This window comes from Penicillium longicatenatum (assembly GCF_028827895.1).
Source record: "Penicillium longicatenatum strain IBT 33135 chromosome Unknown contig_4_segment0_segment0, whole genome shotgun sequence".
Lineage (NCBI taxonomy): Eukaryota > Fungi > Ascomycota > Eurotiomycetes > Eurotiales > Aspergillaceae > Penicillium > Penicillium longicatenatum.
The window spans coordinates 1,713,876-1,738,919 of record NW_026643122.1 but is presented as its reverse complement, the minus strand read 5'-3'; the positions used below and the strand labels follow the sequence as shown (position 1 = coordinate 1,738,919).

The following is a 25,044-nucleotide window of genomic DNA, read 5'->3' as shown; positions in this document are numbered from 1 at the left end:
GTGCGGAGGCAGTTGCAAGGATCTGAAAATCCCTATCCGAAAATGCGGGACGATCAGTCTTCTAACTGACGACAGCCCAAGGGACTCGTGAGGTGAGAGAGGGAAAGTGGACGGCCCACCCCACTAACTTCACACCACAGTAGAATTAGCAAAGCCAGATGAAACCGGAACCACGGACAGCTAGGGCAGGGGGCAACGCACAAAAACAACAGCTGTCAGGTGGAGACGGGTGTTGTAGAGGGGAAAAGAAACCCCATCGATCTGATTAGTGAGATCGAGGCCGAAGCGCATTGTGACTCGATCGGCTGTGCATTCTGTACCCACCGCTTCATAAGCTTCTGGGGGTCAGGGAGGGGGCACGGTAATCTCCATTCCCCCTTGGAGCCATGGGCAATGCAGGGCGCCATGTATCGCTCCAACCAAACGCCACTGGGCACCAGAGCCACCGATATGGGACCATGATCAGCGTTGTGGGAGGACGAAGTGTGGGAGAGGCCAACAAAAGAGGGAAAAAAAAGCCCGGTGGATCCGGTCGTCGAATCACGGGCTTTAAAGGTTTCCGCCTGAGGCCACAGTTGTTTAAACCCATCACCGATTTCAGGAACAGTGGATCTTCTCGCTGGATCCTCCATGCAAAATTAGCATACTGTGGAAAAGAAAAACAAGTGGAAAAAAAGTAAGTTATTAGTGGGTCGTGTGGGACTCAGAAACCAACCACTAGAGCTCCACCACAACATAATGTTTCGCCTCGGTAATAGCAATTCAGACCAGGAACGAAGAAAGTCCAGTGCAACTTGCCAGATCAGGGAATGACTAAGGGGTGCCTCCTTCAGCCATCGCGTCACTGAGCGTCTGGGTGGCTGCTAGCGCCCGTTACCGCCGATCACTCATTGGAAAGCCCTCCAACGCCCCTGTCGCAAGTGGCGGTGGCGACTTTTCCGAGCGCGTACCGATACCCGGAATAAGCATCTTTGCTAATGGCTGATCACCCCACGAGGTACCAATACATTGGGTCTTGAATCTAATGACTTCTAAGAATTATGGCCGGTGATGGCTCCCCAAATATACGCCACCCATCCGCCCACTGTCACTAACATTAGCGCTCCAAAACAGCCGATTGAAATTACTCGGGTTCGCTCGGCATGCGTCACTAGGGCGCGCTCCTTGTTGGCTTGGATGATCGCGGCACCCGACATTAGTCTCTTCTGACGAGTCCATTGGAGTGGCGCCAGGTACTGGCTCACGATTGATCCGACCAGAAGGGCGCTTCCGACAACCAGTGACCCGGCAGCCATGAAGAGGTACACCTGCACCACACGATCATAAGAGTTGTTATCGGCATCTTGGAGGGCACCCGTTATGATACGAAGAATGATGCTCATGCTACTCCTGGTCAGTGGAATCTCTGGCGAATAGGGTGCCATTCAACACTCACGCGTTATTCATTGTGACCTTGAGGGAATAAGCCGACCCAAACACGGACTGGTTCCAGAGAGTCGTGCGGATACCGTCGATAACAGATGTCGGGCCGAATGACATCGCGATGGCATAGATGCCGAAAGATGCCCCAGTGCCAGCTTTAGACGGGGTAAAGTTGAGAAGGGCCATGCTGAGCAGCATTCCAAGTCCGCAAGTGAACACTGTTTCAAGGTCAATGATTGCGCTGACATTGGAGGTGGAATGTGACGTACTAACAGATGCTCGGTGTCCAAGAACATCGATAAACACACCTAAGATTGGGACCAACAGGCAACCTAAGGACTGGGTCAGTACCGAATAGCTATCTAGAGGCCGAATAGGAATTCCTACCCGCATACTCTGACAACGAGCTGTACCATCCTGCGTCGATGGAACTGACATCAAACCGTTGCTCGGCCAGTTCCGTGACGTTTGTGCTGAAAGCCGAAGCAGTGCTAGTCTGGAAAAGCGAAAACGCCAGAACTGCCCAAAACATCCACGGAAGTTCGAACACTTTTTGCAGCTCGAATTTCTTGTTCTTCTCCGTAAGCTGTTCATTCGTCGCATTGTCCCGCCGCCCACTGAAGTTTCGCTCGCTATATTTACCGAATAACCAGAACACCGCGGTGGCCGCATTAGTGAAGAGGTTCATGAAAACAGAAGTCCAGAACGACCAGGCGAAGTTTCCCGTGTTCTGTTGCCGTCAGCAGTGTTGGATTTAAATGACCTTTGGGCTCATCCAACTTACCGTGGCGATAATGTTGGCAGTAGACTTGCCAATAAACCCACCGACTTTGCCAATAGCCAACTCAAATGCCAGAGTCGATGCGAACCCATTGCTCGGCGCAAACCAAGACGAGAACATCTTATACTGCGCAATCTGTGTTGCAATATCACCGAAAGCCAGAATAATTCTACCTCCAATCATAAATTTGAACGATCGCACCGTTGCCGCAGCTGCGACTAGGATAGACCCGATGGTGTAGACGATGTTTCCGTAAACGATCATTTCTAGTCTTATTGTTAGACTTTGTTTGCCGTGTATACCAGGCGCTAAAGCACATACCAGCACCTCCAACACGGTCGGTAAGTAAACCACTAGGCAGAAGGAGGACAGTAGCCATGAAGTCTTCACTTGCTTCCAGCAGCGCGAACTGAACGTTGTCGATATCCATTTTCTAGGTAGAAATTTTACGTTAGTTTGCGACCATTTACCAGCTGGATCCATTTGTTACTTTACCTTTTTAATGGTGCTCTTCATGGCACTAGTCACGCCAGAACTCCAGTGCGAACCAAAACTGATGCATGCGATCAGGGCGACCGCGAACAGACGCGCCTTCAAAGGAGGTGGCCTTTTACCATTATTAGACTCGGATTTGCAGACTTCCTTCGTCTCCGATCCTTCCGGGTTATCAGGCAGAGGTCCAGATACCTCGTCCAAAGCTGATTTGGAGAATAATTCTTTGTTCGCCATGTTGAGACCGGTATGCGAATAGCTGAGCATTGAAATAGCGACAACGCATGGAGCAGGCTACACGACTGTTTATAGGACAAATCACTCGGCGTTCAAACAAAACCAACAGCCAAACAAAAGGAGAGCCAAGAACCAACGCGCCTGGTGGGTCCATAAAATCAGATAACGGGCGCCGTCCGAATGTCCGAACAACCTATATCACCACACCGAAAGCCGGGAATCTATTGCTCATGGAATCGTGTACGTAAAAATGGGGTCAGGACTGGGTGGTTTCCGGCTCGCGTTGTGGGTAATGATCTGATAAGATGGTTGAGCCCGGCCCGTTATCCAAATGGGTAAATTCCGCGCTGTCTTTCCAACCTAGCTCATGTGCTCGGAGGATTATCGGAAATTCTTTTCTTGATCCTTAGTGCCAAGGAATGTCCGGCGGAGCGGGAGGTCCTTTGTCCATGTCGAGACAACTTTTGATCTTGGTTTTTAATTGGTGTGGCATAGTTCTTGGTGAACTCCACTGGTGATTTCGTTTGATTCATGGTTTTATCTGATCCGAATATAGACCCACGCCAGCAAATATTCTCGCTATGAGCATTTGCCTGGCCCAGTATGTACAGTATATATCTTCTGTGACAAAAGTCGCCGAATGAGGAAATAATTTCGACCATCTTATTATTATCATAAGGGGTCGAAATAGTTAATGATGATCGATGATCATTCGACTTGGATCAATCCAAAAATGGATGCTATGACTCAGCCCTGGAACAATACAATACCCATTCGTGGTAGATCTTCTTCCTTTTCCATGTCGCACCCGTGAACCATATTCCACTTTCACACAATGTCTGCTTTCAGGCCTTCTAAACCTCCGTTATCCTCCCTATCAGGATCCATGTTCACTCGCAGTAGCTACCACCAGTACAGCTCTCCGCACAAAGCAGAATATTCTAAGGCTTTTAGTGATGGAATGGCGTCACTCCTCCCCCACAGGGCCCTCCAGGTCAGTCTCCAAGGCACTTTTTTGACTTGAACTCATTTATATGATCTGTGGCGACAGCATGGGAGACTACGTTGAGAATATTCCCTACATTCCGGATCGTGTCAATTATGATACACAACAGGCAATATCCAAGAATATAATCCCGGGGGCTTGTCTCCCGGAGGGCTTCCCAGCTCGGCTGTCCTCGGAAATGGTGTGGGATTCCGACAGTATCGGCCTTGATGAGCGCGGATTTGTGGATGATGAAAGATGCATCTTGAAATTGAATAGCGATAATCTAAAAGAGATCCATGAAGCACTGCAATATTTCAAAAGTAAGACAACGATTCAAGAATATACAGTCGAAGAGCTAAATTCGGGTCAGCTCTCAGCAAACCTCTCATGTCACTCAATCCAACTACCTTCCCACTTCCATCTCTCCACCCCATCCTCCGAGCTGTGTCAGAAAACATACACAAAAGAACGGGATTCTCTCTGGTGCGCGGGATTCCTGTGGATGAATATTCTCGCGAAGAGAATGTCATCATCTATGTTGGCCTGTCATCTCACATAGCCTCCATCCGTGGGCGCCAAGACCATCGGTACAATGAGGATCCTGCAGATGTCATGCTTGCGCACATAACAGACTTTAGCTCTTCTGTCGACCCAGGCTCTGCAATTCTCCCCGCATATACAGATGGGGAGGTGATCTTCCACACCGACACAGGTGACATCGTCTCCTTGTTTGCGATGGAAGAGCCCGTAGAAGGCGGGGAGAGTCTTCTTGCTAGCGGCTGGCGAGTTTATAACGAGCTTGCGAAATTGCGACCGGACCTGGTGAAAGTACTAGCGAGCGACTGGCCCATTCCAAGGTCTGTGTTCATTTCTTGAAACTTGACGTTGAGCTTACACAGCAGTCGATCTAGTTCCAAGAGACAAGGCCATATCATCCGTCGGCCATTGATTTACCATCAACCTCTATCCGCCTCAGCACCTGAAAGAATACTCTTTCATTTCTCTCGTCGGTCCTTTTCTGGATTTGGGGCATGGACGCATTCGAATAAACTGTCGACCACGCAGGCTGAGGTCCTGGACATGCTCCACTTCCTGGCTGAACAATTTCACGTGGCTATGCCGCTACTGAAGGGCGACATGCAGTTTCTCAATAATTTGAGTATGTTACATGCGAGAAACAGCTATACCGATAGTTTCAAACAAAGGTGAGTTTATTTTTCGGAAATAATGGACATTATCAACTCATGCCGCACAGGCGCCATCTCCTTCGGCTGTGGTTACATGACCCACAGAATGCTTGGGAAATACCGGAAGCGCTGCTTTCGAAATGGGATAAATTATACGCGGAAGACTCCTCCCTTGTCGAGCAGATATTTCCGTTAGAACCGGAGATGAGATCAGCCGGAAAAGCTAGTGATAGGTGTAAATGAAGCTGAGCTTGGACTATAGGGCTATCTAGGACCATTTAAGGCGCATGGTCACGTGAGGGGACGTTCAGGTGAAGAATATTCAGGTGGGCGAAGAAGTACCCGGAATGCTCTAAAGAGGGTTTAAAAAAGCGGCGAGCCGCCCACGCTGCCATGGGCGTTAGGTGAGCACCAACATACGCAGAATGTTGTGTGTTTTTGCTTCTGACAGATTGTTTTGTTGCTTATTCATACATAGTCTTATACATGAAGATTTTGGAGAATGGTGGGGTGAGAATTATTTCCTAACCACGGCGTAGTGTCTGTATACGTAATCAGGGCGGTGGAACAGCGACCAATGGGTGTCCGTCCGAGTATCTGCATCTGTCTGTCCATTCTACTATCTCTGCGCACCCATTTTATGTGTGTGCTGACTAAGATTATGTGATCTAGCTAGCTTACATCATCTAATATACTGACACGTAGTCTGGATCACCTGACCGCGCAGCGCTTCTGGCCAGAGAACGGTACTTCCGAAAGAATAGCCAGTATACACATTTCCACTGAACACTGCCAAGAATGCATATCACGGTGATTTGCACTCTCTACACCAATTAGTTGAGATTTAACACAGTCCGTTGCTGTAACGAAATTTCCGGAGAAACCGACCAGAGCGATTTACGTTACATCGTGGATGCTATATTCTGTGTTGCACAACAGCGGATGAAGTGGGGACTAGGAAATAGTTATGCATGCAAGAGAGTGTATAATTGTTTGGGGTTTATGGTCTGCAATGTGGCCCCCGGGGCTCAAGGCTAACGGCCCCTAAATATGTGAGCGCTAACGCTGGACTAGTCCCTTAGACTCCTTCCTTCTGTTTCACATCACCATGCACAACCACATCTCGTAGACTTGTCCCTTGAATATCGACCTTTTCTGCAGTTCCCGCCGACTCTCCTGTAGACCTCCCAAAAATTTCTAGGATTCTGTTGTGGACAATCAAAGATTGAAATTGCTGATTCATTGTAGTATGGAACAAGGGTCATGGATCCTCCATGGACCCTAGATAGAATAGATCGATTGGTGGTCCCAAGAGCTTTTAGCTCCAATTAATAGAGGGTCTCGCATGTAACCGAAATTTCGTTCCGAGGCATGGCTTCGAGATCCGTGAAACTCGTCGAATCACTGTTATCGAGCTAACGATCCTTTGAATCCTTCCTGCATCCACTTTGTGGATATACAAGGGCTGGGCTCAGGAAAGAGAGAGTATAAAACCCCCAGATCCTACCCTGAATTGAATGATTCGAACCACCTTCACGTCGCATTACACTTGCTTAGTACAGAACTATCCCCGTTGCTTGCATCCAATATTACCATGAAGTCTATCTACTCTCTTGCTGTATTTTGCGGTCTTGCTCTGGCTCAGAATGCTCTGATCGGACTTCCCAAGGCCGGCCAGACTGTCGCTCCTGGTGACGACCTCATTGTTCAAGTCCAGCGCCCAGTATGCTGACCAAGCTATTATATCTTCTGCGCCCAAATTTCTAATTGAATTATAGAATACTGCTTCCGCTTCTAGGGAAGTTGCCGTTGTAATCGGCATTGCCGATTGTACTTACGGTTGCTGGCCTGCCAGCGAAGCCGTTGGTACTATCCTTTACAACGGTCCATTCGATCCAGTGTACCATGAGACCTACATGCCGCCTTACCAGAACTACACTATCACTGTTCCTTCCACCTTTCCAGCAGGGAACCACCAGCTCAACGTGGCCCATTTTTATCTTGTCGGAGTGAGTGTTGTCTACTACCAATACGTGTTTTCTCGGGGCTAATATTTCTTGAATTTCACCAGGCTGGTCCACAACCCTATGTGCAGGCTCTGAACGAGACTATTGTCATCAGTTAAGTAGATGGTTACTCTTGCCATTTACAAGGATAGCCAATTATGTGACTTTGTATTCTTTGTCTTTGTCTTCGCATTGCATGTAATATGTTGCTGGAAATAGTGCAAGCATATAGATTTTGTGAATGTCTAATGGAACGCAAATATAGGAACACATCTCACTTTCAACCTCGATTTCAATTACCTGGGAACAGGAACAGTACTTGGAGCATGAGAACACGGGCTTATCCTCCATATATATTCATCGGTGGCTTGCCCAACTATTCTTCCAAACGCGGCCTGGCAATCCTGTCTTATTATACATGAGGCCAAGAACTCGTGTGAGAGAAAAGATCTAGGCCTGCGCTATTGTAGCTACACTGTAATATTCATCTTTAAAAGCAAAGTAAAGCATTTCAAAAAGTTGGAGATTACAAAAGCCACAGCGGTGTTTGGGAAATGGTGATTGAAGTGTAAATCTTTCTGGTTTTCGAATGCGCGTTGAAAGTTGAAAGGCTTCCGCCTGATCTCATAGGGCTAGCGATGATTTGAGGAACCTTTCATACTTTTTTGATTGGTATTAGGGATGTTTCCATATTAATGCAATATCGCCAGTGCATGCAGTGCCCTTTACGGCCGGTTGGGGAGCAGTCTGATAGAAGTGCTCGGTATAATTGCCTTATAAATATATTGCCATGAGCATTTACTATGGAGACCCCGTTGATAATTGCAAAAGAATCATTTAATTACACCATTCCCCGTGCTCCCAGAGTTACAAAGATCTGAGGTTTCGATTTAGAGGTAATTTCAAGAGCGCGGTGGTAGCTCTTATCTATGGGTCGAAAAGAAAAAAAAACCGAAATTGAATTCATGACATATTTCGGGAGCTAAACTGGCTGAAGACCTGTTCCAAGGAGCAGATTGATGAAGTGGCCATAATCCGAAACTTTATGCAATCAAAGCTGCACCAAAGAGAGTACAGGCAATTATGTACAAAAGCAGACCCCAGATACCTACGTCGGTGCTCATAGGAGATACAAGATTTCTTGCAGCCCCCTTGCTAGTGCTGGGCAAAGAAGTGCTCTCTCCCGTGGCAGTCGCTGCCGTTCCGACAACAGTTTCTGAGCTTGTTGCCTCGACGTTCTTCTCGTTAAATGGAGCTGGGGTAATGACGGTGACATAGCTTGGGAAAATCGAGAACGTGTATGGATCTGGAGCACTAGTAATGCTCCCGGCATCAGTAGTATCTGATAGAGGTGCTGTTCCAGGAAAGCCCGAGGGAAGTTGAACTGGATTGTACCATGTAGACGCGCCGGTGTCCAAGGTGAAAGAGGAAACGCATTGGCTAGGTTCAGAAAGAATAGAGCACTCGTCAGACGCGGACTTATTGTAACCACTCTGGGAGGTTTCCAACATTAGGTCAATATCGATAACGGAGAGGTCGTTGGTGGGACACCACTCGATAAACCTGTACACAATTGATTAAATCAACCAGATTGTCTCGACGGAGAGCGTGATGCTTATCACTTATTCGGACAAAAAGGACGAATCCCAGCAGCACTGACAGCTAGCCGTCTCGGAAACAGGATCATCCATGGCGTAGTCCTCGCAAGGAGCATTTAGAGCATAGGTCTCGGTGAAATTTCCCCACATATAACCTAAGTTACACACTGTATTGAACCAACTCGTTAGAAGGTGAATTGAGGTTATTAACACCAGCGACGAGAGTCATTCTTTCTTACCGCATCCACCAGGCGCATTATCCGGTGCAGGGTAATAAGGAATTTGAGAGCCTTGGGTTCGATCTGCGCCATTGAGGTATTGTAGGTAGACCTGTGCAAACTGGTTCCCATGGGAATTAATCTCACACCAGATCCCAAATGCCAAGATCCCATGAGTCTTACATAAGTGGGATTGGATTCCCATGGGTTACTTGGCATGGGAATAGGATCCCAAGAAATTCCCATAACTGTATAAAATGTTTAGCCTTTCCTTTTTAGGTATGTATAAAATAATGTTGACGAAGTTTGTAATTTCTCTTGTTTTAACATCGTTTATATTACAGGTTATTTAATTTAAAATGATTTTTCTATAAAGCCAACTGAGTCTATAAATTGAAAAAGTAATGAGTCACTACCCTTTACCCTACTGTTCAATACATAATCAAAACATCTAAAATTACCAAAAAGTTATGCAATCACATGATATGGCCTAATATAGCTAGCGCCGTTCTATGGGATTCCCATGGGAAATAGATTTCGCACCAAATCCCAAATGCTGCGATCCCATGGGGCTTACATAAGTGGGAATCCCAGATTACATAAGTGGGATTCCCATCCCAAATTTCTAATCCCATGGGATATGCACAGGTCTAATTGTAGGGCCGTTTCTTGATATGCGCATGAATACATCTACAGTAAATCCTTGCTAGTGAAGAAATGTTGGAGAGGTTGGATACATCGAACTTCATTCCAGCAGCTGGTCAACCAACAGCCAATATTCGCGGCCAACTGGGCATTCCCACATGCCAGGACGCATGTTGTGTAGACATCTTCCTCGCAAGTATCCTTCGCATAAGTCATACAGGCCGTAAGCGTATTCACATTGCTCTCATAACATTGAAGATAGCCGCTTGGGTCGACACAGCCTTCACCATCGGGGTTCGGGTTTGACGCATCAGCAGACGCCAGGGACCAGAGCAGAGATTTTGCCAAGAATAATGATATAACGCCAGCCATGATCTCAGTTTGTTATGAAGTTTTTGCAAAGAGAATACCAAGCTTTCCAAGTGCGCGACGGCCGAGATCAAATACACGCGCATGACACGGAACTTTTGTGGGCGGCTTATTGAATATGACTAGCACCACTGCGGCTGAGATTCTGTCCAAGGATAAGAAGAAGCGATGATTTAGACATTCTAGAATGGTAAACTTAACCGATTCCAAGGCCCCAAAGGGATCTATCTGATCGATCTAACTAAATCGAACAGATTCTGATGGTCTAGCGTGAGACATTTCAGGGATTCCCCTACGAGGTGCACCTATGAGAGCTTCAAGAGACATTCAGGGACTAAATCCACCTTGGGCATACATAGGTTGCACCAATCCCCGCGAGCGCCCGACATCCCAGGGGGTGGCTGACCTCCCAATGCTGGACCCTTTTAACAGCCATGAATTTGCACTAGCTTCAATCGGTATAGTCGACTGGGCCAGACCACGTGTAAACAAATCTCGAAGAATCCAAGTTCCGACTACTTTCTTGTGGATTTTCTATTTGAGTAAGGAAACCGAGTAAACAAATAGCGCTCAAGCAGAGACGAGCGACTCGCTGGTCGCGCCAGCCTGCAAGATTTGCATCTTGTCCATCGGGCATTTTGACACTAAGCCCAGCCGGGCGATCCAAACCCGATCCAAACCCGATTCCGGAGGTGCCCGGAGATAATTTGTTCGCAGGGAAGCCACATTACCTGCGTCCAATAGTCGAGCGAATACTAACAGGGCAAGAAGAGCAAGTGCACAACAATCGTCATGTGATCAACACGGTGCGTGTGGCATTACCGGAGCGGCGATTGTTGCTACACCGCCTTTCCCACTAGGCCAGTTGCGAGGTTGTTTGGAACTCTCTCTCTCTTCAATGACCAAGCACCTATGTCTGCTCCAAGAGCGGTAAATCCATTGGCATCGATGATTTCTGCTAAGAGACTTGGATTTTTCAGTCCCGAATAGTGATCCAATGATCATCTTTCAAGAAAAATCATTCGCCGTGGCTTAGTCAGACCACGTGAAACGCACTGTCTCTCCCCGCCCATGCTGATTCCTTCCATATAGGCGTGTCACCAGTCATCACTATCTAGTGCGAGCTTGGTAGTTGTATGAGCTTCAAGCTTAAGCAACAACAATGAGCTTTGATTTGGTCAAATCGGTTGGCCTTGTTGCCAAAAGTGTGGTTTTTGCAAACAATTCCGCCGCTGCCAAGACCAATATTAGCATCAGCCACTGCCCATATTTCAATGAATCGATCGATCGAACCAGGCGTTTTTGAATTGAAAAGGGTCTAGCTTCACATCATAGGAACTTGCCTTTGTCAACTCAACGGTATTCTATGTCTTTAATGGCTTTCAGACATGTAGGCAACAGATAGCTATAACGTGACAAAATGCATACTATTTAGATGCTGTGAAGATATCGATCTGAATCCTAATATATGTTGTAAACCTACCAAAACTTACAATTTCGACCCTCTATGTTCGGATCATACATGCTTTTGCTAACCCTATGAACGTAGAGGTGGCTACGAGGAACTCTCAAGCTTTTTGTGGATCATTTGAATACTATTTCTGACACTTGGTAGACTAAATCGGAGACAATTTGTCAGTTGAAAATTTCCATGCGTGGATTAGTTACCAAAATGTGACCTGGGACTTTTGTTCGGTGATGAGGGAAATTAATTCCCACTTTAATGAGCATGTCCCTGGCCAGTAAATTTGGTAGTTCTCATATATGGTGAATATTGTCATGGTGGCAGAGGGCGAGATGGCGGCGTAGCTTAGCAGCAGACACAACATAACGCTGCCGAAGGGGCCAGCTTTGCATGACTTCCATCTGCATCCGCCCTCATCATTTAGGGTCAGTCTCTTGTCAACGATAATGTATCCATACCTAGTCCCTTATAGTGTATGGGTAATTGTTGGGTCTCTTAAAGAACTAATGCCTTCCTCTGACTACTTAAGCCTTACTTTAAGACTCTTCTTCTTCCTTCCTTGTCGCCTTCCATACAGTCCATTGATGCTACTTGTTGAGAGGTCAGGTGATACTCTCTAGTTGCCTAGATCAGTGCTTGTCTCTTGTTTTTCCTTGCTTTTCTTCTCTTTTCTCCATATCACAATACAATTGCTTTCTGTTCGCTTCATTCCTTCTGCCCACCATTACTGGTGTGCTTCTTTTCCTTCCCTCGGCTTGGGCGAGTCTCCTCTGATCTTTCCCCAATCTTTTACGCCGATACTGCTTTGTTCTGATATCATTATCACAATTCTGCTCTTATTCTAACAGTAACATTGATCTAGTACAGTGTCTACTTATGCCCTGCGTGAGGTTCATCAAACTCTCCCATTCCGTGCGCAACAATACACAAAACACAACTCAACTCACAATAGGGACATGAGAAAAACTCACAATAACCCCAATAAATGCTCGCCCGGAGTTATCCGAAACCTTGGAAAGGGCCACGACAAAGGCGCCACTCATGCCCGATTCTCCGTTGTTAGGTGACCCCCTCACAAAATGCTGTTTATGGATTCACATTTGATTATTACAGAAATAATCAGATCGATGACTCATACTAGTTTCATCTAATTTGTACTTTATCTTCGTGTATTAAAGCAAACCTTGAGTTTTCAATTTTAGAGATCTTTCTGTGACTCGAGGATTCAGGATCACAACCGTTATTTTGACTCCATAAAAACATCTGAATCTTCCACGCTAGAGGAGAGGACCCTGCCTTCAATTAAGCTTACATCACCCACTGATGACTTTGGTCAAATTAAGGGAATATAGTGCATAGTAACCAAGCGCTTGGTTAGGCTGGCAGGGGCTGCAGTGCACCCAATCCGACCAGTCTTGGAGTCTTGGCAGAGGGGTAGTAACATCCATGTTACCATCAATCATCGATGCTATTGCTCAGACTTTACAGAAGGCCTCGCTATCTCTAATTAACATCGAGAATTCTATCGAGTCAGACCTGCGGTACAGAGATATTTGGGGCGGCAAGGCTATAAAATCATGTAAATAGCCAGAACTACATCATAGTCGCGCTACCAAGGCATATTGAAGCGATTATGACATTTCTTAAAGGTTACGGAGGTGCATACCCCTCTTGGACTCATCGTTCCTCTCTTCAGTAGCCAAGAATTTCTCGTATATCTCTCAGCATCACCTGGGAGAAATCGAAGGTCAACACCCGTATAATGCACTCAGTAAGCCTTCGTGCAGCTGCCAAGGAAGCCCACCTACTGTTTTTATTAGGTGAGCGGTAAAATGTTGGATTTGTGAAATATTGTAATTCTTTGTCAATCTAGAGTTTGATTGAAGGTGCGGTCAATAACATAGAGCCTGTGTTTTTCTCTATGACCAGATTTATCTCCGCAACCATCAGTCTCTTCAAATAGAATGGGCCTTCAGAGCTTCAAAGCTTTTGATTTAGCTAGACTAAATTTCACTGATACAACGACGCTTATGAAAACCATGTCTGCTGATGATGACAGTCTGTATAGTGTACTCACGCCTTAGAATATGTTCACCTGCAACTCAGTTGGTCAGTATGGTGTCCTTTGCCAATAAATGTGGTAATATCACATTGACATGATAAACAGCCTCAAGCTATGTACGGCTAGTCCACAGCTGGCTTCATCGGCAACTCCGACGACACCATTTTGGCTTCGCCGAAGTTACTCTCATTATCTGTGAAATACAGAAAATTATTAAAGGAGATCTTTACCCTCCCCCGTCGCCAGTTTCTTTCATATCAACAGAATAGTAACAGAACATCAAAATCAGTTTGAAAGTATTTTGTTTCCAAGCTTACTCACTCGAAAACTCCGAGGTCCTCTTCAAAATGGGTTATCTTGGTCAAATTTTTGTAAATATCTCACGCATTCGACTTTTCATCTGCTAATATAGATAGGCTCACATCGGAGATGATGAAAGTTCAAAGCCTTCAAACATAATCTCGGTTGTTGACGGGAATGGTGCTGATATCAATGGTGGATTTGGCGGGAAGTATGTCCGCCCACCACATTCAAAATTTTGATGTTCTTTTGAATTATATGGAAATAGATGACTAATCCTATACACAGATTTGTTTGGCTTATTGCAAACTTCCATAATCACGAGCCGAGTGCGATTTCCCAAATCGCAGTTGACATCCAGGATCAGCAGGACAATGGCCGCCGTGACCTTGCTTCTGGAGCAGGAGGCCAGTTCCGTTATCTAGCCTGGCGCACTGATGGTGCTAAAAAGATAACGAATGTTCAAGTTCTCCGTCGCAAAGACCAAGTGAGCTGGGATACTTTGCGAGGCCTTGGGTTCGAGGGCATGTCAAATGATATCAATGGGGGCCGAGGTGGTGATTTCCTGCACCTGGTGTGGAAATACTGATTTTATGAGCTTTTTTGAGGACAAGATACTTTTACTTTCCCGGAACCTAGGCCTATAGTGTTTTCTTTGCAATGTTGTGCGTCTCTGTCTCTTGTGCTCTTGCTGCTCTATAACTGTTAGCTCTGGTATCTCCTAAATTTCACTGTTTTTGATAATGATTAGGAGAGGACAAGTAAAATTGAAAAAAGAACATATCCTGATGGAGAGCAGGGATAAAATAGTAGTTTAAGGGGAACTCTAAGATGCTGAACGGTGGATTCGAATCGACTCGAGACGGATCATAATGGCGCAGCGAGCCAAGGCTGGGTCAAATTACCGAAACGGGCAAAAGACAGCAAAAACGTCCTACATATCGAACTATGGAGATTTACGAAAGAAAGGGAAAGCGATATTAGACAGGCAAGCGCTGAAGAGCCTCTTGGTTTGGGAGGTTAACCAAGTCCAAGGCACCTCAAGATGATCGAAAAACTGAAATTCGGCGTCGATCCATGGCAACCTTGCAAATTATATGATTCATTTTCAGGTGTCTGACTTTTCCTCTGTTATTAGATGCCTGACCTCAAGATCTTTAAGACCCACGTTGCTCAAATTGACACCGCACCTTGCATTAACAACGCTGTCCTAGTATGCGTTTACGGAAATCTAGCCGTACATAACTCATACCTTACACAAGTTTTACAGTATCTAATGGCTGGTCGTGAGCAAAGCAGATTGACAATGCGTTGGATCAGCCAATGACTTCCACAGAGAACTTTCTTCTTGCACCTAATTCAGGACAGCCCGGCGGATATTAAATCCGTAACCAGAACTTCAGACCGACCATATCATAGATAGTAATTGTACACATCGTGGAGGACGTAAGGACTCTCTGAATATTTCAAGTGCATTTCCATGTCTTTACTTGATTTAATTGTGACTCAGAATAGTGATGTGGCACTGAAGCAGATTGTGAATTGAGCTATAGAATCCATTTGGGCGTTCGCTTCCTCTCTCTATACTTCCGCTTTCATACGGATATCAACCCTCGGACAGAGTCATACCATCAAATTCTTCGTGATTGACATGTTGCTCCCTTTGATGGATGTCATATATCACCCGCTATCATCTAAAAGTTTCCTCTGATCTTGCCTGGTCCTGTATAATCAAAGAGAAACTGAAGGTCTTCTTCCTGGCTCCTCTTTCTTCCCAGTCACCTTAAGAAGACATGTGAGTTTCTCTCTACACGGTTGTTTCATCTCTCTTGCCTGAATACTGGGTCAGCAAAGGTCCTTGATTTTGAGCAAAGGCGTTCCGCACGATGCAGCAGAAAGAAATGTCATTTTCAATATATGTCAACACGTGCCCGCCATGGTCTGCCACGTGACCGTTATCCAACAATTTTGGGGAGTGCGGGGTTGCGACCGCAAATCATGGTGTACTGATCGGAACAGTGTATCTTTGCTCATATCAGCCATATGTTATTGGGCGAATCGATTCAGTTATCCTAATAATATTTGATGATACAAGATTCTCTCGCGAATATGTCGATTGTGACAAGATCGTCCATATCTTCAGAGTAAACGGAGTAGATATTGCGATCCTCACTTGCCAAATAGGTCTCACGCTCACATGAAGACATGCAAATGGCCGCAAATAATTCTTGAGAATATCAGCCTCCCAAAAGAATTTCAATTCATGACAGATCTAGCCCGCCGCTTGGCTACGACTGCGTAGCGCTGCATAATGGAATGCCAGCATTAATGATGACTTCGGCAACATGCATGCTATGTACTCTTTCTGCCAAATAACAAGAGAAGTAAGGGCCTTCGATAAAAGAGATAAGCGAGACTGAACTTGAAATTTGCGTTACTTTCTACTGATAAGACTGCAACGGCTGCATAATCCCGAAGTACCCAATGAGATGGCTGTCCGCATTTCAGAAAGTCTAATGAAACTAAAGCAGCCACAATCTTTTATCCCGCGTAACAGAAGTGGGATGGAGGGGAAGCAGGTGAACTATCATTTTTTTTCCATCACTCAGAGCAAATCGGGTGGGTTAGAAATTGTTAGAATTTGAATGTCGCAGAGTGTCCTGACTTTTGATCAGATTTCGAACGCGAAGAGTCATCGCAAGGAGCTCGAACTTCCGGAATTTATCATGTCTAAGGTGTTTTTTCTTACCGGTGCGGGCAGTGGACTTGGTCGAGTCACGGCTCGCTATCTTTTGCTGAAAGGGCACCGTGTCTTCTTGACTGACTATAACGAATCATTTCTCGAAATTACCTGTACGAAGCATCTTTCTTCTGTTATTCCTGCAGAAATGGCTTCCAATTTCAGATGGTCTCGGATGGATGTTTCAAATGGGGAAGATGTTGCACAAGCTATTCTAAAGTGCGTCCAGGAATTTGGAACAATCGATGTTCTCATCAACAGTAAGCTGATTGTTGACCAAAGCGATTCATTAATGCTAATGTGGCTGTGATTAATAGATGCAGGAATAAACGTGAGTCTCATTGTCACTTTATCCCCGAAGCAATATTCTCCAAAAACTAACACCCATCACCACCAGAGCCAATATATGCGTGCGGGAATTCGTATGGACGAAGTTCCAATATCGGATTTTGAGCGCATTCTTAACGTGAATCTCATCGGGACCTACCGAGTCTCTCAGCAAGCGATTCCATATCTTGAGAAATCCCCGGGAGGGGGCGTGATTATCAACATGTCTAGCTGTCGTGCTCACCAGCAAAGCAAGCATGGAGAAGCATATGCGGCATCAAAAGCGGGCATCGAAGGGCTATCTATGGCAATGTCCGTCAGCCTCGGTCCTAAAATTCGAGTCCATGTTATTAGTCCTGGGATGGTTGATGTGCGGTCCGAAAGAGACGAAGAAGCGATGCCCGATATCGATACGATTCGGAAAGATTTAAAACGGGATTTCCAAAGCGAGTATGCGCCCGAGTGGGGATTTGGGAAGAGTGAAGCGATGCATGAGGCACACCCAGTGGGCAGAATTGGAAAAGGGGAGGACGTTGCGAGGTGAGCTGCTCGGAAAGACAATTGTTCAATTTTCACCTGACAAGATATAGATGGGTCGAGTTTTTGTCCGTCCTTGAAAGCGGTTTTACTACGGGAGGGGTACGTTATGATCTCTTTTTATGTGGGCGCGAGCACTTCACTAATCCGTTGTAGACATATTTGGTGGATGGAGGATACTCCAAGGTGCTTTCTTATCCGAATTAATCAGAATTCGGCGGCAGCGTACAGTACGAGAAACGCGAGGGTCAGAATACCAATGCAAAAGATAGAAAAAATTGCAAATAACTGAGGTTCGTGGATTTAGGCACTCGGCCTGTCTTTTTCGTTAAGACACCATGGGCTTAAACATAGCCGATGTACAGCGGGTTCCGCTCAGACCCCCTGTGGCCTACGTGGGATGATACCATTGTCAACTTATATATTGAATGAATCTACATGTCAATTCTCCTTCTTTCCCTTGAGCCACGCCGAAGAAAACAAAAAAAATGCAAACTCGAGCTATTCTTCTAGGAACAAGCCACCCACACATCTTTCACCGATTTGCTTATCTCAAAGAAAACAACGTGACAGTGATTGGTTACTACGACAGCGATGAACACACTGCAACCCGTATGCAGCGGCATTCTGGCTGTCCAAGATACTCAAATTGTATGGAGTTGCTGAGCCTTGATTTTGATACTGTTTTGATCCACGGTCGGGACAACGAGAACGCACGATACATTCGTCTAGCCATCAATAGCGGTGCAAAGGCCATTTTCCTTGAAAAGCCCGGCGTCGCTCACCCAGATGAGTTTCACGACATTGCTACAGAAATAAGAGACAAATCCATCATCTTTGAAGTTGGCTGGGAGCTGCATTATTTGGAAACAGTCAAATTTGCTCGCGACATCTTGCAGAGCTCACTTCTCGGCTACATAACTGAAGCACGATTCCACGGGGGCTGCCCTGGGGGCGCTGGGGCCGAGCCTTGGCAATCGTACAAAGACAACATAGGTGGTTTCTTCTACAGCTTAGGGGGTCATGTTGTGGAGGTTGTAATTGACCTTTTTGGTCTACCGAGTCAAGTAGTGTCTTCGATTCGGAAGTTGCCAGAACAAAAGCCCCACCGCGGCTTCTCTTGGGTTCCTGACCTCTTCAACGGTCGCATTTTAAACCCCGAGAAAGCAGTCGGCACACTGGTCCACGAAGATCTTGCATCGGCCATCTTGGAGTATGAGACCATGAATGTTCATCTCGATTTCAATGCGTGGGAGCCGAGCGGATATCTGGATGATTGGACCATCGATATTTATGGTATATATGGATCACTACATCTGGGATTCGCGACTGGGGGCCATATCCTAATGAAGGAAGCGAGACAAGGGTGGAAAGTGGGACGGAATGAGATCTGTTCGGATAGAAAATATCAGAAAGATGATATGCTGAAAGCTGCATTCAATAAGCAGATGGATAGCTTTTTTGGGCGATCTCAGAATGGCATAGCAATGGATGTGTCTTGTGACGAGACCGCGGCGCAAAAGCTACTATTATTATTTCATGCATTATACACATCAGCACAGACTAGATCTTGGGTCACCATGAGTAGATAGCATACAGGCAAAATGGAAGATTTTATTCAAAATCGCCACTGGAAGAAAAGAAGTATGCAACTGGCTTTAGTAATAGACTTCAGAATCGTCCAGCCAGTATGGATCTTGAAAATCTGCGGACTCCCAGCAATCCACGATGCACAGAGAATACCATTCACTCAAGGCCGATTCAAAGGTTTCAAGTTCAGTTCCACTTTCCGACAGAGCAACCAATATATCAGCCTCTTTAGTCAAACCTGTCAGTCGGACAGCAAGATTGTATACGCCAGAGTTGGTGGCCTCGGAGCAGGGGGTATAAGCATTGCAGGGATTTGTATCGATGACCTCTAGATAAGCATTGGAAGGTGACAGCAATGTGACGGTCATGGTGATATTGTCTTGTGTTAATGTGGCTGTCTGATTGTCGGTCGCTATGTCGATATTGGCCGTTGTGTGCCAGCTAGTAGCAATGTCAATCGCCTTAGTGGCGCGAACTTCATCCCGAATAACGAGTTGAGAGTCTTTTAAAAGTGCAACACCACGCAGGACACTGGTTGTCACGTTCGCATATGCCTGAGTCAGATTGGCAACACCAAACCGGCTAGAGCTATCGAAACTGCCCACCCATCGGAGAGAATTATTTGACGAAGGAATCTGATTGGCAAACTGCAGAGGAGTTTGCGAAACGTTTGAAATGCTCAGCGTATTACTACCTTCACTCCTGCATCGATAGTATGTCCAGCGACGAGACCCAACGAAGTAATTCGTCAGGCTGTAGCTATCCGACCCAAGCAGCTCCGCCCATCGATATCCCTTATAATCGACAACAAAGGAGCCGGCATCGAGATGGCCATGTGAGCGACCGTTAAAGCCACCCATGAAACCAAAGTACCATCCATCCGAGTCAGTCCAGGATGTGCGATAAGTCATACCGGCAACACCCGTAAACTGGTCATAAAGCGGCATGGTGGACAAAACACTAGGCGTCATGAGACTAGAGTTATAGAATAGGAAAGCTTGGAAAGTTGCTGCCTGGGCGGTGGTGAAGCGTGAAAGCATCCCTTGGAGCCATTCAGGCTTGTTGAACCGCTGAGCCCAGTATCCTGCACTCCATAAACTGTTTGCATTGGAGAACGTCCAAGCACCATCACCCCAGCTAAAGCCACCAGTCTGGCCAAACCCTTGAGTCAACCAGGCTCCCAAGCCACTCATTCCAGGTAAACCAGATATGCCTAGGTCGTCACCCAAAGCGGTGTCCAGCGACTTCATCATCAGACCGAGGAATATACCAGCATATGTACCGTATGAGTATCCTTCAATCCACCCCCCATCGGGAGCATATTGCTCTAAAGAAACATTCAGCTTGGGGACCGAGAATTCAATGATCTCATTTGCCAGGGTGGAGTTGATGTCTCCAATTGCCAGGGCAGCGATGATCAAGCATGCATGTGTGACCTGGGCCCAATTATTGGTATGTTCGCTCCATGAATCAATAGAGGTGTTCATGGCCGGAATAAAAGCTTTGTTGACTATGGCTGACTGTATTGTAGTCCGTTGTGCAGCCGTCATCATATCATATACCCAGTCATAGCCAATTGAGACTGTCATTGCAATATCTGCCGCATTCAGAAAGTCGGATGGATCCCAGTCAGAGAGATTTGCAAGCAGTAGAATGCTGTTTACGACCCATTCAGAGTATTTGCTGTCGCCGGTCAAGAGGTATGTCCCTGCTGTTGCACCAACATTCATGCGAATCGTGCTCGACCATGAAGTGGCAGAGCTGAGAGTCAAAGGCGTTGCGACCGCGGTATCTGCAGTTAAGGCGAGTGTTGCAAGGATCTCTTGGTAATAAGTGTCGCTCTCGTTCATCTTCAGTACAGCATCGACCCGTTCTGGCGTGAACATCAATCGTGGGTGAGATGGAAGACTGATCCAGTTTATCGCAGCATTGGCTGCGATTATGTAGGTGCTGCAGCATGCAAGCAAGGTATGGTATTTCATTTCTTCTTTTTGCTCTTTGAAAGCAATATGTATCCAAGTTCTCAACAGTAACCATTTTTTCATTATGCAATTTCTCGCTATTTAAATTAAGGAGTCTAATCCTGAGACATATAACTTTACCTATCGAGACACCCCCACCTAAGAAGATCTGTAGTTGAGCTCCACAGACTCCACTCTCTGGCTCGGCAATGGTACACTGCCTGGTACTGTCAGACTTTCTTTTCTGCCCACTATTCCATACCGCCCATTTTTCTCCTGCGCTGGAATTGCGAACAAGGAAGAGCCTCTGATGGGACGGGCGAATAATCAGAGCGGTTTAGTGCTAGACTTGCGCTAGGCTACTCTAGACAGGAGGTGAACTAGATCTCGTCACGGAGTGGTGTCTTGATAGGCAAATGTCGTATCTCAGATGTCGTGTCTCAAGATCAAATTTCTATTCAAATGTCAAATAACGACCCATATGACCTCGGAAGGAGTGAATTTACATCCCACACTTCCGGAAAGGCAAAGTTCTTATCTCTCGGTTGCATGGGATTGCAGCCGAGGTGGGCTTTTAAGCTCGAACAAATCTACCTTCTTGACGCTCATCCCGCAATTTGCGCGGGGTAACTTAGTGTTATCAGTAGCTAGCACAGAGGCTACCGAATAGCTTTGTGTATAATAAATCATCGTCAACTTGAGTGGTAGTATTCGGATCATTTCACTAACTTTCTTTGCGTCATAAACCACTTTCGCAAGCATGCATTCAAAGACAGAGCCTGTTGGGAGTATCAAACCCTCACAAGATGTCGCAGCTGGGGAGATTGACACTGTTTCCCATACTATATGCTACACTCGATACAACTCACCATTCTGGCAGATTGTGATTGTCAGCTTTGTCGCATTTGGGTAAAAATCGTTCTCTAACCTACAATAAGAGCAAAGTTTCTGACTCTACTAGATGCCCGGGAATGTACAACGCACTCTCTGGGATTGGGGGCGGTGGCCAGCTGGACACTACCACGCAAGCTAAGGGTCACATCGCTCTAGCTTCTGTCAGCGCTGCGGGGAATCTTTTTGTGGCGCCGGTTGTCACTAACGTACTGGGGCCCAAATGGACAATCCTCGTTGGAGGCCTACCTTACGTGCTTTATGCCGGTTCCCTTCTGGCATATACCCATACTGGGAGCCAAGGCTTTGTTATTGGCAGCAGTGCTGTGCTAGGAATCGGAGCGTCCCTGCTGTGGATCTCGCAGGGTGCCATTATGACAGGCTACCCATTGCCACAACAGCAAGGAAGAATGATTGGCATCTTCTGGATCATTTTCAAGTATGTGATGATAGATGTTCTTCGATGAGAGTATTGGTCATCTAATTATCCGTTCTAGCTTGGGTGGTTTCTTGGGATCAATGATATCTTTCGGCCTGAACTTTCACTCAAAGTCTGGCACCGTTTCCGACTCGACATACATTGCCTTCATGTGCATTATGGCTGCCGGATGTGCTTGCTCACTTGGTCTTCTCAAGCCGTACAACGTCATTCGTGAAGACAACTCACGCGCTGCCACTCGACGGGCTCCCCGGGTCTGGGATGAATTTTTGGGTGTGATGAAGATTCTCAAGGATTGGCGCGTAATTTCCCTTATTCCGTTCTGGATGGCTGCGAACTGTGAGGCTGAAACTCAACTCCCACAAATTTACTAAGGACTAACATAGATACAGATGCCTATAATTACCAACAGAATACTTTCAACGCTAAATTGTTCACGATCCGCACCCGCAGCTTCAATGGTGCCATGTACTGGCTAGCACAAATGGTTTCCAGTTATCTTTTTGGCCTTTTCCTCGACAACAAGTTCATGAACCGTCGCATGCGCGGAATATGGGGCTTTATTATTACTGCCGTTATCTCCATGGCTGTATGGTCCGGGGGTCTGGCGGCGCAGCTCAAGCGGGCTCCCAATAGCGACTATTACCCTCTTAATGAGATGGATCTTATCACATCTGGCTCCAAATATGCTGGGCCGTTCTTGCTTTACTTCTTCTATGGAAGTTTTGATGCGGTGTGGCAGACGCTGGTATACTGGACTATTGGCTATCTATCTCACGAGTCTCCCGAACAAGCGGCTCGCTATGTGGGTGCTTTTAAGTGTATGGAGGCGGTCGGAAGCGCGATCGCATCCAAAGTGAATTCTGACAAAACAAACTACAACATTGAATTTGCTGTCGACTGGGCTTTTGTTGTCTTTGCCTTGATTTGGGCCATACCGTTTGTGATGTCGATCAGGGATGTTCCCGCCCACGATGGACAAGAGACGGAGTACGTGGCTCAGCCAAAGGATGAAGAGGCGCGTCCTTGAGTAAGAATCTTCAGCCACTTGTGCTCGGTCATTTTCAGATCGATTTTATGAACACGTTATCTCTCTATCAGTTGAAGTCGGCAAAGCAGATCGGGTCGTGATTGGTGGAAACCCCTCGTTTCAATGAAACCAACTGCCGAGGGTAGCAGCTGTCATGCGAAACTCCCCAGCCCCGTGACCCAGAACTCTAATCGCGCAATCACAAGGGGGTAACTCAGCACTTTTCATTAAGCGAGCTAGCGCCAAAGCGGGGAACATGATAAGACGAAAGTTGCTGATACATCGAACTTGATCTCATTGAATTGTCATTCTTATTGTATTCGTTGCGATTCGGTTCCCATTTAAAACGTTCATGAATTCAAATAATTTTCACTTGCACGGAGATGAGTCGCGCTCGCTCACATACATATACTTGCAAGGAAGAAGGCTGTGGTAGAACATTTCTTCGCAAAGAGCATCTCCAGCGTCACCGTCTCAACCGTAAGAATTTCCTTCCGCCCTATTGACCCATTATAGAGATAAGTGTTTACAAAATATCACTTGATGTAGATGAGCCAGAGAAGATTTTCTCATGCGACATTTGCCCCAAAGTTTTCGTTCGTCGGGACCTATACCAAAGGCATAAATCCCGCCATGCAAAAGGCATGTTCTTCCGGAACTCCGGTGGAACGGTCAGCCTTTCCTCGAAAGACAGCGCAAACATTGGCATCGTTTCAGCGCAGAATATCATGCAAGATACCGATCATTTTCAAGGCAGTGATCTTCCAAACATGGATGTAATGGAAGATAAAGCGGAACTCTCAGCTATACCATCTACCGGGATAGGAGAAATTATCACGCCTTTCTGGGGTGACTTAGCGGAGCTGCAGACGTTGAGAGACGATATTGATTGGTTGTTTGAACCGCTACAAGAAATACCTACGTTGTCTGCACCAAAGCCATCAGAATGTGACATCAGCTTACCAAATTTCGATTTTCCTACCATGTGGCAGGCAGAGCCTATTCTCCTGGACGACGTTAACGAAAATGAGCATAGAAGCCCTGCGGATATAGCTGAATGGAGCTTAGCGCATTCGAATCTTTTAATGGCTTTGAATCAGTTTGACACGAACATCTTGCAGTCTCCGTTCTTTGAAGTCGACAATCTCAAGATGTTCCACGACTTGTACTTCCATCATTACCACCCACATTTTCCTATTTTTCACCGACCCACTCTTATAATTTCCGAGGTTGAACCCCTCCTCCTCATCACTCTTCTGACATTGGGCTCTACTATGGCAAAAGATTCCAAGTTGTATGAGCTGGGTCAGTGTATTCATGACTCTCTCCGACTCATAATCATAAACGTCAGTTACATTATCAAAACCACTTGAATCAGGTCTAATTGCTGACTTCAACAGAGTGGATCTTTTTCTCCTCCGATTCCACTTTGGTGCCTGCAGGCATTGCTCATGATTCAGGCTCACGGCAAGATGAAGTCATCGCGCAAAAACTACGAAATGGCACATGTATTCCATGGAGCTATACTGACCGTGAGTGAGGCACAGGAGTTGACTTATGGTCTATATACTAAACTTCCAAAGATGATGAAACGGGGCAGCATCTATCCAACCACCTCTATAATCCGCCCTTGCAACCAGATAGTTGATTTACGCTACGAATGGCAACAATGGGTTGATGAAGAGTCCTGGCGTCGGTCTGCCTTCTTCGCATTTTGTATGGATGCTCAGCACGCTTGCTTATTTGGACACAGTCCAAT

The 25,044-nt window shown here is 46.2% G+C and overlaps 11 protein-coding genes across 11 annotated transcripts; 7 read left to right on the top strand and 4 right to left on the bottom strand.

The window, feature by feature from the left end:
• Positions 1-1,031: 1,031 nt before the first annotated feature.
• N7484_007470 (putative MFS transporter) lies at positions 1,032-2,932 on the bottom strand (the record flags this gene model as incomplete). Its single annotated transcript, XM_057117857.1, has 6 exons — positions 1,032-1,383; positions 1,436-1,754; positions 1,810-2,152; positions 2,207-2,469; positions 2,525-2,636; positions 2,699-2,932. The coding sequence occupies 6 exons, from the start codon at positions 2,930-2,932 to the stop codon at positions 1,032-1,034; spliced, it is 1,623 nt and encodes a 540-aa protein (XP_056970892.1).
• Positions 2,933-3,984: 1,052 nt separating this feature from the next.
• Positions 3,985-4,796, top strand: N7484_007469 (uncharacterized protein; the record flags this gene model as incomplete). The annotated part of the gene is made up of 2 exons (XM_057117856.1): positions 3,985-4,240; positions 4,291-4,796. The coding sequence occupies 2 exons, from the start codon at positions 3,985-3,987 to the stop codon at positions 4,794-4,796; spliced, it is 762 nt and encodes a 253-aa protein (XP_056970891.1).
• A 1,905-nt stretch (positions 4,797-6,701) lies between these two features.
• On the top strand, positions 6,702-7,232 carry N7484_007468 (uncharacterized protein; the record flags this gene model as incomplete). The annotated part of the gene is made up of 3 exons (XM_057117855.1): positions 6,702-6,830; positions 6,886-7,116; positions 7,179-7,232. 3 exons carry the CDS (start codon positions 6,702-6,704, stop codon positions 7,230-7,232), a joined length of 414 nt encoding a protein of 137 aa, XP_056970890.1.
• Positions 7,233-8,156: 924 nt separating this feature from the next.
• N7484_007467 (uncharacterized protein) lies at positions 8,157-8,624 on the bottom strand (the record flags this gene model as incomplete). Its single annotated transcript, XM_057117854.1, has 1 exon — positions 8,157-8,624. The coding sequence occupies one exon, from the start codon at positions 8,622-8,624 to the stop codon at positions 8,157-8,159; it is 468 nt and encodes a 155-aa protein (XP_056970889.1).
• A 995-nt stretch (positions 8,625-9,619) lies between these two features.
• On the bottom strand, positions 9,620-9,946 carry N7484_007466 (uncharacterized protein; the record flags this gene model as incomplete). Its single annotated transcript, XM_057117853.1, has 1 exon — positions 9,620-9,946. The coding sequence occupies one exon, from the start codon at positions 9,944-9,946 to the stop codon at positions 9,620-9,622; it is 327 nt and encodes a 108-aa protein (XP_056970888.1).
• A 3,871-nt stretch (positions 9,947-13,817) lies between these two features.
• On the top strand, positions 13,818-14,359 carry N7484_007465 (uncharacterized protein; the record flags this gene model as incomplete). Its single annotated transcript, XM_057117852.1, has 3 exons — positions 13,818-13,841; positions 13,887-13,981; positions 14,059-14,359. The coding sequence occupies 3 exons, from the start codon at positions 13,818-13,820 to the stop codon at positions 14,357-14,359; spliced, it is 420 nt and encodes a 139-aa protein (XP_056970887.1).
• Positions 14,360-16,415: 2,056 nt separating this feature from the next.
• Positions 16,416-17,581, top strand: N7484_007464 (SDR family NAD(P)-dependent oxidoreductase; the record flags this gene model as incomplete). The annotated part of the gene is made up of 5 exons (XM_057117851.1): positions 16,416-16,770; positions 16,828-16,841; positions 16,908-17,377; positions 17,428-17,476; positions 17,531-17,581. The coding sequence occupies 5 exons, from the start codon at positions 16,416-16,418 to the stop codon at positions 17,579-17,581; spliced, it is 939 nt and encodes a 312-aa protein (XP_056970886.1).
• A 281-nt stretch (positions 17,582-17,862) lies between these two features.
• Positions 17,863-18,966, top strand: N7484_007463 (Gfo/Idh/MocA family protein; the record flags this gene model as incomplete). The annotated part of the gene is made up of 1 exon (XM_057117850.1): positions 17,863-18,966. One exon carries the CDS (start codon positions 17,863-17,865, stop codon positions 18,964-18,966), a length of 1,104 nt encoding a protein of 367 aa, XP_056970885.1.
• A 66-nt stretch (positions 18,967-19,032) lies between these two features.
• Positions 19,033-20,850, bottom strand: N7484_007462 (uncharacterized protein; the record flags this gene model as incomplete). The annotated part of the gene is made up of 1 exon (XM_057117849.1): positions 19,033-20,850. The coding sequence occupies one exon, from the start codon at positions 20,848-20,850 to the stop codon at positions 19,033-19,035; it is 1,818 nt and encodes a 605-aa protein (XP_056970884.1).
• An 835-nt stretch (positions 20,851-21,685) lies between these two features.
• Positions 21,686-23,285, top strand: N7484_007461 (uncharacterized protein; the record flags this gene model as incomplete). Its single annotated transcript, XM_057117848.1, has 4 exons — positions 21,686-21,834; positions 21,887-22,255; positions 22,314-22,594; positions 22,648-23,285. 4 exons carry the CDS (start codon positions 21,686-21,688, stop codon positions 23,283-23,285), a joined length of 1,437 nt encoding a protein of 478 aa, XP_056970883.1.
• Positions 23,286-23,929: 644 nt separating this feature from the next.
• On the top strand, positions 23,930-24,933 carry N7484_007460 (uncharacterized protein; the record flags this gene model as incomplete). The annotated part of the gene is made up of 3 exons (XM_057117847.1): positions 23,930-24,590; positions 24,686-24,817; positions 24,869-24,933. The coding sequence occupies 3 exons, from the start codon at positions 23,930-23,932 to the stop codon at positions 24,931-24,933; spliced, it is 858 nt and encodes a 285-aa protein (XP_056970882.1).
• Between the last annotated feature and the right edge of the window lie 111 nt (positions 24,934-25,044).